This window comes from Lagopus muta, chromosome 3 (genome assembly GCF_023343835.1).
Source record: "Lagopus muta isolate bLagMut1 chromosome 3, bLagMut1 primary, whole genome shotgun sequence".
In the NCBI taxonomy this organism is placed as follows: Eukaryota; Metazoa; Chordata; class Aves; order Galliformes; family Phasianidae; genus Lagopus; species Lagopus muta.
In genome coordinates, this window is record NC_064435.1 from 85533910 (window position 1) to 85549010 (window position 15101).

General features: G+C 44.2%; 1 protein-coding gene across 1 annotated transcript in view; it reads right to left on the reverse strand.

Annotated features, from left to right (window-relative positions):
- The window catches only part of GMPR (guanosine monophosphate reductase), a 42838-nt gene that overhangs the window by 7268 nt on the left and 20469 nt on the right, over nt 1-15101 (reverse strand). Inside the window, exons 7-8 of the mRNA XM_048940542.1 lie at nt 14954-14996; nt 7535-7694 (exon numbers count right to left, since the gene is read on the reverse strand). Coding sequence (XP_048796499.1) covers nt 7535-7694; nt 14954-14996 — 203 coding nt within the window. The remainder of the gene's footprint in view (nt 1-7534; nt 7695-14953; nt 14997-15101) is intronic.

The following is a 15101-nucleotide window of genomic DNA, read 5'->3' on the forward strand; positions in this document are numbered from 1 at the left end:
AGTTCCCCCATCACAAGCTGATCTTTAGACCAAGCTTGTGCTGCACCAAACTGTCTGAGTTGGAGAAGGCGGCCTTGGGAAGGAGTCTAACAGCTGACAACAGCTGGCAAACTTTACTTTGGACTGAAATCCTTATCCTTGTGTTTCCTTCCTCAGAAACGGCTGAGATTTCTGTATGTCATGCAGATAGAGGATTGACAGCTGAGGACTCAGCTTTAAATGCTTTTTGGATGGCACTTCAGTATTATTAGAGTTTGAAATGCAGAGGGGAAGAGGGGATTGCTGCTCTCCTCCCCTACAAGAGAGTTGGAAATGATGGCTAGGATCTGTCATTCTTGTAAATGTGGCTTTATTTACTTTTCCCTTAAACAAGTTGTCTTGGGGATAGTGCTTGAAAGAAAGGGCATGCCTGTTTGGAGGCTCCATTTGCAAATCATTAACAGCACCAGCAGCTATGTAGAGGTACTTGAGTGTGAGCCTGGCTATATTTCATTCTGTTAGTTTAAATGTGAGGTCAAAGCCCTAGGGAGACAATAAAGGAGAAGTGTTAATATGCCATGTGAATAAGGAACCATGATTAATCTCCTTACATCTGATGAGTAATTGACTCTTTCTTGCAAGAAACTCTTATGTAAACACTGTAATAAGTGGCCAGTGGAAAACGTATGTACTGCTGCTACCTAGCAGACTGCACTGGGGCTCAGTGGTGTGTTGGGACTCTGCTGCAGGAGTTGACCAGCTTTTATTTTTAGCCCTAGTGCCAGCAGCATGAGAAGGCTCAGCCCACAAAAGGACATAAAAGTGGCCTTGCTACAGTTTTGCAACTTGTTTTTTGACCATGCCCACGTCCTCCAGCCAGAGGCTTGAGCTTCAGCTCAGCCTCCTGGGAGTTTTCCATGAAACTACTGTGACTGCACGCTGGGGACCTGGGGAAAACAGTGTGTATTTTATTTACTAGATCTTGCCATCTGAAAGAGCCCTACTGCTAGATGGGACAAAAAAATGCAGGTTTTTCTGCACTCATACATGACAGCCCATTCAGTGCATGCATGAGTGCCAATGAATTGATGCAAGAATGTCCCCGTCAGTTCAAGCATAAGCACCCAGTTAATTCAGGCATGGGTGTTGTGTGAAGCATTAGTTGCAGGGTTTGCTAAGCAGAGAGCTGACTGGAAAATGAAGTACTTAGAGGCAGCCTCAGTCACAGTGGTTAAACAGACCTGCAGTAACAGGAGCATTACTCTGAGGACTATGAGCACTTGGTGGTCCTTTTTTTCAGAGCAAAATCACTGAGAGATGCCCATTCTGGCTTTGGAGATCAAACGATTATCGAAGTGGTGACTGCTAAAACCACAACCCAGAAGCTCCCATAGCTTGGCAGCATTTCTAGTGCTCACTGGTATCAGCTGAAACACAGCCAGAATATCAAGAGGTAACCCAGAGAAGACACGTGTGAGATCAGCCCTAAGGAAAATGCTGAGAGTCCAATTTTATGCTCAGTCTTGAGGGAAAAAAAAGTGTCAAGAAGGGCTGAAAAGTCTCCCACTCTACATGTTGTGACTTCCGTATGCTTCTGAAGAAAAAGGACTATAAGATGGAATTGGGACAGAAATCTGTGGTCTTGAGGACAGTGCAAACCTATGCTCAGTAAATGTTATGCCTGTAGAGCAAGGGCCAAGAGACCTAAGCTCATTGGTGCATCATCTTACCATGATGCCCACAAGGCAGTATTGGACACTCCAATTACAGAGCTAGATGATGCTCTACAGCTACTGGTCTCATGACCCTACTGGTACCTTCAACACTGGTGTCAATGTTAGCTTGTATGATCTTAAATGTTTGCTTCTATGCTAAAGCACAGTGAATAACTTGAATTGCTGTTATGTTCTTAGCGATTTGTTTTGAAGGAACAAGACCTAATACTCATGGGAAGCATTCAGATCATAATGGTGTTAACACTGATAACCTGGCCATGGGCTTTGTAAAAGATATCTATTCAAACTGTTGTGGCTGAGTTACGTGTTTTGCAGCAGCAAACCATGACGTTTGTAGTAAGTAGGTACTGAGATTGTTACATCAACCTCTAGTCTCATCCACAGGGATGAAGGATGAAGCTTCTTGTTTGGGCTGTGTTACTGTTAACCCTAATCTCTAGTCTTGTTGGGGCAAGCTGTGGAGTTTATAACAGGCAACAGTTCAGACTGTGCTAACAAATCCTGCCACGTGGAGAGTGGCTGGAATTTTACCAAATGTAATGCCTATGTTGCTGCAATATTCACATCTGTAGCCTGGCCAGGGGTGTGAAGTCTGATGGATACAGAACCAAACCGACACCAACTCCTGTAACATGATTCCCAGGACAGAGTGATATTTTACGAAGTGCACTGTTACAGTATTAATTTCTGCTTTCTGGTGCTAACAGAGGAAGAGTGGAGTTTAAAACTGATGTATATTAAGATTGTGATGATGCTGAACACATTCATAATGGAGCTGGGGGAGCACACCACATCTCTGCTCAAGTGCCTTTAAGAAAGAGCCAGCAGCCTCTAGAAGATGTGCCTGGATGCATCTGAGAAGATACACAGCTGGAGGTGCACCCTTGGAGGGAGGTGTTCCATGTCAAAGGGGTCCCAAAAGGACGGACTTAGGTGTTGGCTTAATTACCCAAATCACTGATTAGAAGTTTGTGTTTGTTGGCAATTAGTCAAACTAAGTAACAGTTTCCCTAGTTGAGACTTTTTATCTCAGCATGGACTGCCCATGCACATGGATTGCAAGGTGTGCCACAGGACCTGGAACACTTGGCTGAGGGCTGCCTAAGCATGTCAGCAGGAACTGCTGAGGGATCTGCAGCTTTGACACTTCTCTTGGAGCTATGACTGAAACAAACCCTTTCTCAAAAAAGAAAGGTGAAGAAGGAGCAATTGGGTCTCCCAGCAGCTGGGAATGGATGTGCCCAGATGCTCCTGGCAGACTCTGTGTCTCTTGCCACTGAACAGCAAACAGAAAGGGAGAACAACTTCCTTTAGACATTTTGCATGGGTCTCATCTGTGGTACGTGCCCTCACTCCCAGTCAGCACAAGATTGCTGCAGGCATGGATGGATGAGCACCACAGATGGGGATCCTGGCAGGAAGGGTGTGATGGAGTGATGGTGTTCTGTCAGTCTGGCAAAACATGGACCACTGCAAAGGGGTCAGACTGCCCTGGCATAAGGCAGCCTCACAAGTGGAGCATTTAAGAGATGGCAGCAACTGGGGGGCAGGCCTTTCAGGCTGTCATTTGAGATACACATGGTAGCAGCCAAAAAGAAAGTAGCAGCCAGATGCTGATGCTATTCTTTCTCTGTGGCCCAAATTCCACCCCTAGTTAGTTTAACTGCCAAAGCTAGCTCAGTAGCAGCTGTGAATTGCTGAGTGACCACAGCAGGGCTGCAGTGTTCACACAAGATCTTAGAAGGGTTAACAAAAGCAAATTGGCTCTAACTGAACAATACCATGGTCTCCATCCTTACTTGCCTTATTTTCCCTCTCCCTAAAAAAAGAATCTTAATAGGTGTGCCTTTCAGAAATTCCCAGCTCTGATCCATGCCTTGTGAAAGGAGGTAAAAATGTAAAAATAAACCAATAACTAAATGGCTGACAGGTAATGAAACAAGATCCAAAGATTTCACGCAAATTGAATGTGCTAAACCTGACACAGTCACTACAAAACAATTACACACATGACTTTATTCTCATTACAGCTACCTCACCTTACCCATCAATTTTAATTTCTGTTTACTGGAGGTTCAGGTTTTCCAGCCAGAATGTGTAATATTCAGAAGTTGAAGTTCAGTGACAAGCAGTCTGATTCTGCAGGGGGCTGTGCACGACGAGTTCTGCACTGCTTGAATAAAACATTGAGTGCTTAGGTTCTTCTGAAGACAAAACAACTTATTTGGGTCACTGATAGGGATTTACAGCTGGGCTTTTAAAACCTGCATAAAGAAGACCCATTGACTTGATAGGTTTGAGGTATCCAGCATTTAAAATGCTGAGTTAGAACCCTTTTGCTTCGAGTTTGCCATGACCTAAACTAGTAAGCAATTCAACTTTCAGGAAGTTTTTCTACAAAAGTAACTGAAAGAAAACCCTTGCTGTATTTCTGATCATCCCATCCATGCCCAGTGCATTTGCTGTACTGGATAACTATAAAAATAGTTGATATTTTTAATCTATGGTGACATTCATCATGCTGGGTTGGGCCAAGCAAGACCAAGACCAAGGCTGGTATGGATAGCCAGCTTCACTTTGTGGCTGCAGCATCAACAAGATGAGAACATCTCCTTACAGTTAACAGCTCAGGCTTCATGCTTGGAACTATGGTAGCTAGCAGTAGACTGGGAAACTCCTGCTATGTTACCTATTGGTGGCACAAAAAAAGCAGTTTCTCAAAAAGGACTGAAAATTTCAGATTATACTTCTGCTCCCCTTGTTGCTGAGGTTTCAGAACTACATCCCCAGGGGACTTCTAATATTAGGATGCAAAACATAATATGGCTATGAATCAAGCAGAGCTTGTGTAGTACTGTCCACAAGGAATTGAAGGCGTCTAGACCAAGCCAAATATAGCACCTTTCTGTACACCCTTTAATCTTACAAGACATAATGCTTGCACTTTGTCTCATTTTTAAGGGGAACCACTGTTAGTTAATTCTCCTGCTGGCATGCTCATTTTCAGGTTACATGCACACACAACTAGCTAAAGCAGAATTTAACAGCTGCCTTACTTCTTTGTCCCACTGCTACAGCAAGGTTTCCCAAACTTCTATGACTTCCAGCAGCACAGTGGTGACCAGATACTAAATGCCTGTGTTGCACTGAGTCCTATGCAGCATGCTTGATCTTCTCCCCATTCTCTCAGAGAGCGGCCATTAACCATATATCTGAAGAGCATCAGGACTTTCCCACATGCTAGACATAAGTGTAGAGCAGGAAAGGCCAATGAGTTATCACAGCTCAGATAAAAGGTTACCAGCACCTCTCTGTAACTGGCAGCTGCAACTTTTACACGATAAAATAATTACTAATGCCACGCACTATAGGCATTTCTTCAGAAACTCTGATGCCAACCAGATTACCTGCAGGTAAAAAAGTTCAACAAACGTAGATTGCTTCTGTGGACTTGGGTATGAAACCATTGTGAATCAAAGCTCGGAGATATGCAGAACATCTCACTAATGCATCCTTCCAGCTTGTCTCAGGTGCAGATGAGCTCCTCCTTCTACAAATAGCCAGCTGTGCTTGAAAGCAAAAGCACACTGAACCTGCTGTGCCAAAAGAGCCTTGCAGGTTAACTAGGTGGACAATCAGTCACATGCTTTGCTCCTAAAGGCAACCCACTGCTGTTGTCAGAATAAGCAGTATCGTGCAGGCAGTGGTGCTTTTAAGCTGGTACAGGTACAGTCAATATGAAATAAAGAAAATCCTTTGCACACTGCTCTCTAGTTCTGATCCGAGCCACAGAAAAGAGGTTTGTGGGCTCAGGTCAAGAAGAAAAGGTACGCTCCACTCAAGAAATGTAAGTGCTCCTCAGGCAAAAGGTAAAGGTATCCCTGTTTCCTTATTGTCCAATCAGATGGAGAAAAATCTTGGCATGAGAATCTGCCAGGATGTACCTCCTCTCCTCAAACCACAGTGCTTATTTTATATTTCTCCTTGTCAAACATCTTCTTTGCCCTTGAAAAAACTCTTTTCTATCATCTCTTCTCCCCGTGTCCCACTGATATTTTTCTCCTCAGAAGTCTTCCTCTGAATGTAGTTCTGAGCCACGCTCTGTTTAGTAGGCACAGACTGCCAGATAAGTGCAGCACCCATAAGCTCTCTCTTTCCCCATCTTCACATAGAATTCTATTTTAATGAGCCTGCATTTTCTGCCAGACCAGAAAAGCTGATGACTTTATTAGTCACTGGGTCTCTCCTGCACAATGTCTACCAGTAATCCTCCTTAGTCTCTATTACTATTGCAGCTTCAAAGCTCATATTTTAGGCCAAAGGAGAGTGGTGTAAAGGCTTGAATAGGCTGTATCCTACCATTTTGTAAAGTTCTGGATGTACTGCTGCACATTTTTATGGTGCATTTCAACTCTTGACAAGTGTAAGACAAACTACACGAGTTAATGTTGGGGTGGGAGATGGAAGGTGGGATCAGATATGCTCTCTAGCTGGTGCTGTGTCTGATACATGCCTCCTTTGTCATGGATCTAGCAGCGAATAGAATCAGAGAATCATAGAATGGCTTGGGTTGGAAGGGACCTCAAGGATCATCAAGCTCCAATCCCACATTTGTGTCAAAGCATGAATTCCATTTTGTTTTGTCAGTATCAATCTGCTTTTCATTCCGCACTGTCACCTTTACGGTGTTGCAACTCTTGCCCTGGTAGCAGATGAACACATCAGGGAAAAAAGCATGCCAGGAGAGTTGTGTAGCAGACAGGGCCAATAAGACTCATCCATCTTAAACAGGAACAGTAGGAAAAATCACTGGCTTTGAGATCCTAATTAACAGCACTCTATCAGATAGGACCAGAGTCTAAATCTACACCAGTGGAGGAGATTTCAAAGTGACACCTTCAATCAGTCAGCACATCATGTAAGACAGTGTGCAAGACTCTCTAACACAGTATGCAACAACAATGTTGTCTCAGGGCAGTGGCAATACCTGCCATTAAGAGAAAACATATGAGGGAGTTTTCTGGAGTCACCTGCTTCTTCAGAAAGTAAAAATTCTCAGCAGCCTCAGGAGTAAAGTAGCAATGGACAAGATTCCTTTGCAAAGCCTGTCTGCCTTCCTTCCCCAAGCATTTTCTCTGACCATTTTATCTGACAATCCAAGCTCCCACAAGCTGTATGATTTTTGGAAACAGATAATGGGCTACTCTGGTGCTCTCTTAGCCTAGAAAGAGGGAGAAATATGTACTGCTGTGTAAAACGACTGCCAACAAAGCCAGGTGTGAGTACAGTGGCTACAGCCTGTGACTGGGAGGGCTTTGATGGGCTTGGGCTCTTGGTACTGTTATAGCTGTTACACAGCACCAAACTGGGGCTAATCCCAGCTGAGCTTCACTGATTCACCAGGCACCCACTTTTTGCAAGCAGAAAGAAGCATATGGGCCAGCTGGGAATCCATACACCAACAGGACACACAATCTGGTTAAGGAGAGAGCCAGAAACCACAGCTTGGTGTGCAATGTGCCCACATGTAATTCACACACATCTTGAGAGACCCAAAGGTCAAAACAGTGATGAATGGCTTCCCAGTTTGAAAGTACACTGAACTGGCTGCAACTGAGTGAAAAGGGTTGCTCTCAGCTAGCCACCCCCAGCTCCTTCTCCCTGTCTCCTCTTTGATGTCATCCCTCCCAGAGATCAGATGCTGCGTTGCTAATGGATTCCTGAACAGGAACAGAAACACAGACCTGTTTGCAACACATGGCTTTAGCAGAATTCACTTTCAAAAGTTATGTATTTGCAATTGCTAGAGAAATTCTTACCTGTATTCAGCAACACCTCCTGCATGCTTCTTCATGGCTGTATCAGAGCTCATCCCATAGAATAGTTTCACCTTCTTGCCATTCTTTTCTATAATCTCTCCAGCACACTGATCGTGGCCTGCAAACATCCCTCCAAGCATGACAAAATCAGCACCGGCTCCTGTGATCAGCAGAGTGATATGTAAGTAAGAAGGGAATGGAGAGAGGGTGAAAGACAGAGCAAGAACACAGCAGTATCCAAAAACAACTGACAGTCTTACACAGATGGGTACAGAGGGTCTTCTTTGTAATACATGCAGTAAACTAGAACAAATGCTTTCAACTCTTCAGTAAACACTGAATTCTACTTCTCTGATATTTTAAAAGGAAATAATCATTTTTTTATGGGGCCAAAGGTGTAAGATTATTCTACTCCACCCCACACTCTTTTTCAAATTGTTTTAATCCCTTAGCTCACAGAAGTATCTGAGCACATCTCCTTAGCAGCTACTATTGTGACTGCAGTACTCAGAAGCCCTAATAACAGGGTGGAACCTGTTCCTCTCTGTGCTATACAAAGAAGAGGACAGCTCCTGCTTGAAAGCCTTTGAAGCATAAAGGCTGTGAATGGGAATGTATCCTCGAGGAAGGCATACCCATGAATGTCCTGCTCCCAACACTGACATGAAACACTCACATTTTGTAATGAAATGATGGACTTTTTCAAGCCATCAGCTCTACTTGTCCAGTGCAGCACAGGGTGATCTGGGGATCAGGATGGGTCTGCATTTGTTTCCGGTTAGGTTGTGTAACACCTGGCATGCAGCACAGAATAGGCTTGCTGGTAGCTACAACTCCTAAATAATACAATTATTCAAGTGCTGAGTGACAACACTGAATACCCAGTCACACCTGCTCAGTCTGCGCATCTTCCCAGGCTTTGCAAATCATGAAATCAGTCCCCTGAGAGTAAAATGAGCATTTTCAGAATTACTGTTAGTTTTCCAAGACTGTGATTGCAATTTCCAATATTTCCAGCTGTACTGGAACTATTCCACCAGCAGCTACTCCTATGACATTTTGTCTTGTTTGGGGAAGTTTGGCTTTAACTCTTTTATGAGGCTGTGGTGACCTATCCCTGAAACTCTCTGCTTCATCCATATGCACGTTGCAGAACAGACCTCCTCTCTGCTCAGCTTCTTCCTAGAATTTGCAAAAGAACAGGGATATAATCCTCACTTCCTAGAAAGCAGTTGAGCCTGAATTAGCCCCACCCAGTCAAACATGTCCAGAGACACTAGGGAGATCCTAGGCTAGGTAAGTCTGGAACTTAGGATTTGGTCTGATATGCCACAATCCAAATCTGAAAAGTAAGCGAGATGATTATCAAATCTACTCAGCTTCTGCCATCTGTTTAAAAGCTCAGTACATAAACCTGAATTTGGGAGTATTTTGATCTTAGAATAAATGAGGACTGCGGAGTGTGCTTTAGTTTATATAAGCCAGTTCCCTCCCACCTCCCTTTCACTAAAGAGCAGACCTATCAACAATGGCTGTGAGCACAGCAACCAGCTGCTCTGCTGACCTCATCTCCTTTTGCCTGGTTGTTGTTTGAAAGGAACAATATGTCCCTAGTAAAGAGATATTAAAAATGAGGCTTGTGCCAAAGTGCTAAGCATATCACAAGCAAAGTTTATAGGCAGGCACACATTTCGGCATCCTATCGTGCCAGCTTCCTGAGTTCTCTTGTTGCAGATGGCCAAGTTTTAAAGCCTCAGTTTGACTCACACCTGATCCTACTATTAACTCGCCAAAAACAATGGGAATGCTTATCCTTTAAGATAATTCTCAATTACGGGCAGGGAGCTCCTGCTGCCACCTGACACACTCCTGTTCCACCTTTGCAAAAAAAAGTACTCTGGGAAATCTAGTTGATGTCTCCTTCAAGAATGGAAGATAACAACATGATGAAGGGGGAAAGGATTTAGAGTAAAGGTCCTTTCAAAAAGGATTTTAAACAAATCAAAGGCCTGCCAAAGAGCACGAGACTCTGCCAATAGCACCCTCTGATCCCTATTTCATAGAATCATACAATGATTTGGTTTGTAAGGGACCTTAAAGACCACCTAGTTCTGCACTGCTGCCATATGAAGGGACATCTTCCACCAGAACAGGTTGCCCAGGGCTCCGTCCAACCTGGCCCTGAATGTCTCCATAGATCATCCATAGCTTCTCCAGGCAGCCTCATCACCCTCATAGTGAAGAATTTCTCCCAAATATCTAATAAAAATCTACCCTCTTTTAACTTAAAACCATCACCTCTTGTCCTGTCACTCTACTCCCTGACAAAGAGTCCCTGCTCAGCTCTCTTGTTGCCCCTTTTTTAAGGGAAGGGCCCAACGAGGTCTCCTCAGAGTCTTCTCCAAGCTGGACAACCCCAACTCCCTCAGCCTTTATCCTCACAGGAGAGGTGTTCCAGCTCTCTAACCATCCTTGTGGCCTTACTCTGGACGTGCTTCAACACCTCCATGTCCTTTTATGTTGGGGCCCCAGAGCTGAATGCAATACCTACAGGTGGGGCCTCACAAGAGCAGGACAGAGGGGGACAATCAGTTCCCTCACCCTCCTGGCCAGGCTCCTTTTGATACAGCACAGGATAGGGTTGGCTTTCTGGGCTGGAAGCACACACTGCTGGCTCATATTGAGTTTCTCATCAACCAACACTTCCAAGTCCTTCTCCACAGGGCCAATCTGAATCCATTTGCCACTCAGCCTGGGTTGGTAGGATTACCCCAACCCAGGTGCAGGACCTTGCACTTGGCCTTGTTGAATTTCATGACGTTCGCATGGGCCCAATTCCCTAACCTGTCAAGGTCCTGTGTGTCAACAGCACCACTCAGCCTGCTGTCATCAGCAAACCTGCTGAGGGTGCACTCAGTCCCACTCTCCATGTTACTGACAAACTTGTTAAACAGCACTGGTCCCAGTACTGACACCTGAGGAATGCCACTCGTCACAGGTCCCCGCTTGGACGCTGAGCCACTGACTACAACTCTTTGAGTGTGACCATCCAGCCAATTCCTTATCCACTGAGTGGTCCATCTGTCCCACCCATGTTTCTTTGATTTAGAGCCAAGGATGTTATTCAGGACAGAGTCAAATACTTTGCACACGTCCAAACAGATGAGGTCAGCTGCTCTTTCCTATCCACCAGCACTACAACTCCATCACAGAAGGCCACCAAATTTGTCAGGTGTGATTTGCCCGTAGTGAAGCCATCCTGGCTGTCACCACTCACATTTGCTCTCCCTGTGCCCTCAGCATAGTTTCCAGGCAGGTATGCCCCGTAATCTTCTGAGAACAGAGATGAGACTGACCAGCAAGCAGTTCCACAGATTTTGTTTCCTTTTTTAAAAATGGGGGTCATATCTCTCCTTTTCTGGTCACTAGAAACTTCACTGGACCATCACAGCTCCTCGTACATGATGGATAGTGGCCTAGCAATTTAACAGTTTCTAGTTCTGTCTCTGATTGTGGGTCCTACAGCTTCCAATTAGTGCCCAAAAGACAAAATCTATGCTTTAGGATCACAGAATTCTGGTTCCTGCATACTTAAGTATCAACCTATTATTTTTCTTTTGACTGCACATTTTGGTAGGAAAGCAAATATGTTTCAACTACAAGATTGAAGCTCCCTCCAATTTGATTAGCTCTTTCAAACTACAACATAATTCATCTAGCCCTTCCAGAAGAGAGGAGCCATGTTACTACAGATACAGTGAAGAGTTCTGCCTTGCACACTGCAGCTTTTCTAAACATTAGAATGAAACATGCTTACTGCCCTGTAGCTCCAGGAATGACAAGCTCATATGTAATGTATTTTTCCAATGCTCTCTAGAACTTTCTACCCTGCTTCAGCGTTGCAATAGTGTCTCAAAGCTTCAAGTCTGTTCCACTTCAGTCCCATTTAACATGTCACCAGAAGGTACCAGTTTTTAGCATTGTTTTTCCTTACTTAGATGTAGTTTCCTTACCCATGTATGATGTTGTTTCTGTTAGCATGGGTAATGCTTTCAGTACATACCTGGCAGTCTTTCATTTTCAAGTACACACAGTATGACATTATTTTATGTACTGAAGGAATGGCAACACCTGACAACAATCCTCCAAATAGTACAGGATGTGATGGGGTACACTACATACAAGCAACTGAGTAGTTTGTCCAGAGTTTGCTAGACTTGGCCTGCTCCTGCACAGTGCCACTTCAACACACTGATGCTGGAGAGGACATCCCCCTTCAGCCCTACAGGGCTGATTTTGGTCATTCACATCCTGCAACACCTTCTCTTTCACACAGCCACAGAAGATATGCTGAAGCCAACCTACTCTTTCAGCTCTCACACAGTTCTGCTGGAACTGGATGGAGTCCCTCAGATGGCTTTTGTATGCCTAATAATACAATAACTACTGATAACCAGATAAACTCTCCACAAATTCAGGTGGAGTCAGCCTAAATTTGTAGCATGGCCAGCCCTCCATGCAGATGCACCACAGCTGGCCCTGGAAGCAACATTCACCTGTGCTCCAGATGAGGCAGCAAGCCTTCGCAACAGCAGGTATACAGATACAGCTTTTGAAAAGAAGAAAAAAACCAGCACGATCTGTCAGGTATATTTTGGAACCAATGTAGGTTCCCAGTTGACTCTGCCATCTGATTTTTCCTTCCTTTTCACTCTCTGCTCACATATCCTTTCTCACCACTGCTGTAAGGAACAGAAATATTGCATTTAAGATGCTGGCAGAGGATTCAAAAGGCACATTCTGTTCCTGGTTGTTTCACAAAAAAATATGTGACCTCAGGCGACAGAACTTAGTATCTCTGTGCTTTGACTTTTCATCTATAAAAACAGGGACAGTAGTGCCTCCCTGGGGCATTCTGAGAAATGTATTCATGTTATCAGCCCTTCCAAGGGTGCAGTTATGTGAACCATATTAGAGACAAGGTTCTTTCATGCTTTCAAAATCTCTTCTCCCTGATCAACCATTTTCCATTATCATTTCCAATACTCAGATGGCAGTGTCATCTTCAGTTTCCCAAATCCATAAGCAGTTTCCATTCAGCAATTCCAGAATTCCAGCAGTCTTTCCCAAAGGCATCTGTCCCCTGCATTTTTGTCCCTTTTAGTGTTTCTCTGCTCCTTCCCTTTTGTGCTAGGCTTCTACCTTGCTTTTCTTCTGTCCAAATGCCCAGCCTACCCTTGATTCCTGTCACCAGTAGTGGTGTAACCTTTTACTTGTAAAGCTTCTCAGCATTTTCATGCTGTTGTTTTTTGTTTGTTTTCCCCAATTCCTCAGTTGCAATCAATCCACTCAAAACTTCCTCCTGCCATGAACTCACCTCTTCTAATTTTCAGTGCTACTCGTCACATCTGGGACTTTCTCATATTCAAATGATCCAAATGGCTGCACTGTCACTGCCCTACATCCCTTTCACAAAGACTTTACAATAACCCAGCAAAAAGAGACAGTAAAATTGACAGCACAGTTAACAAAAAGTCCTCTTTGGGTCTCTTGTCTACACTCCATCTCTAGACCCTTATTTTAGCACCTACCTTTAAAAAAAGCACACCTAGCTCCAGCTAGTCAGATGTCCATAGACTGGCTGCCTCATATGTAACCAGACATGGTAAATCTTTTGCCCCAGGATTATGTCTATCAGTTCTAATCCCTTTGACACAGGGCAGACTGATTGACCCGGCCTACCATCAGAGTACAACTTCTGTCTGTGTCATCTTAAGTTTCTAATGCTCCTCCACTCCAGGAACAATCTGTGGTATCTTTCAGACATTCCACTCTGAATCCCAGCACCTCACAACAAACAGCAAGTCCAGAATCTGTCCCCTCATAGGTTTCAAGCTAGCTTCTCTTCAGTATAGCCCAAAGAGGTTAAAGGGACCCTTCAGATTTGCTACTACAAGGGAAAATATTTCAAGTTGCTCCCCGTTCTAACTTCTGGGAATACTCTTGTGAAGAAAGACCTTTTCAGGGCCAGGTTTCTGTGCAACCTGCACGGAATGCAGTGAGATTGCACTGCAGGTTCACAATGCCCCAAAGACAATGTGAGCAAGATCTGGGGACAGCTGAGGAGCCAGACAAAGTCAGAGAGAACAAAGCTTTCACTGCAGACGGCATGATGTCACAGGTAGCTAATCTGAGCTGAGGAGAAGTTGGGTGGTTTTTTTAACAAAATCTTGTCAGAGAGAGTGGATGCTGCTGTTCAGCTATGTCAGAATCACTCAGCTGAAAGTATCTATCTTCACATCACATCACCCATCGGGTAACACAAAGGTCCTGTGAAATCCTGTGACAGTGCAGATTCCTTGGTGGTACCACTCACTCCTGCTTAAAATTCTCTAATTATGTCTTGTCATATCAACTGTCTAAAACCAGGAGCTGTTGGCAAACCTAGGAGATTGATTTCAGTTTCAAAATTTCCAGGAGGTTCACTTTTTTTTCTTGGAAGGTCTGTAATCTCAGTTTAGGCCTGACTGTGCTTTCCATACTTGCAAAGCTTCCTGCTGAGCAGATGTGTTGTATCACAACATGCTGTCTCTAGTTTTGTATCACCCTGAAATCGCAATGAGACTACGCTGTCCTACTATATTCTGGGCATTACCCTACTGTGACATCTCCAAAGGGTCTGATATTGTGAGAACTGTCTTTAAGTGTCTTGTAAGCCCAGGATCCTTTTAGTCCTTTGTTCACACACACAGCTGCAAAAATGTTATGGCTAAGAGACAATCCTAACCTCGACCCTCCACAGTGATGTAAGTTCCCCAACAGAAAACGCTCACAGGCTAAATTCTCTATTCTGTCAGCAAAAGCTAGTACGATTTACTGGAGCTTTTGGCATGAGAGCAAAACCTGTTAATTATTAACTTAGGTATTTTAGACATCTGCTCAGCTTTAGGGGATACGTTATAAATAAAATCTCATCTCTTCAAGTGGAGATCCCAAGAACGTCTCTGGGAATCTGCCCTGCTTTTTTCTTTGTTCTTCTCTCCAACACACATTTCACCATCTCTTCATCCATCCAGAGCTCAGGTCAGCCAGTGCTACAGTCATCTTTGAACCCTACTCAGAAGAAACCCTTATCAGCTTTCTTTGTATTACTGTCCCACGGGCTGTATCCTATGCATATCTAGCAGATAGTTTCTAAATAGGACTTCGACCACTGTATACTTTTTCTCTGTAGAATTTTGGCTGTCCAGTCCAAAGAGCAAATTCATGTCTAGTGTATTAATTTCACTGCAGTCACCCATAGGGACAAATGTAACCCACTACTGATTACACACACGGGGTCAAATTGAGTCCTGCACCACTGCTGGCCATGCTGGAGGTATGCAGGGTGCAACATGTGGCCCTGCATATTGTCCTTACCAAACGCTTTGGCGACATCTCCTGGGCAGCTGCATCCTCCATCCTGCATAAAGAAAAGAAGGGACCCGGTAAACATCAGCACCCTGTGATTTGCAGCCAAATGGCCTCACTGCAGGAAAAGCCCAGCAGGAGCTGACTGCATCACTGG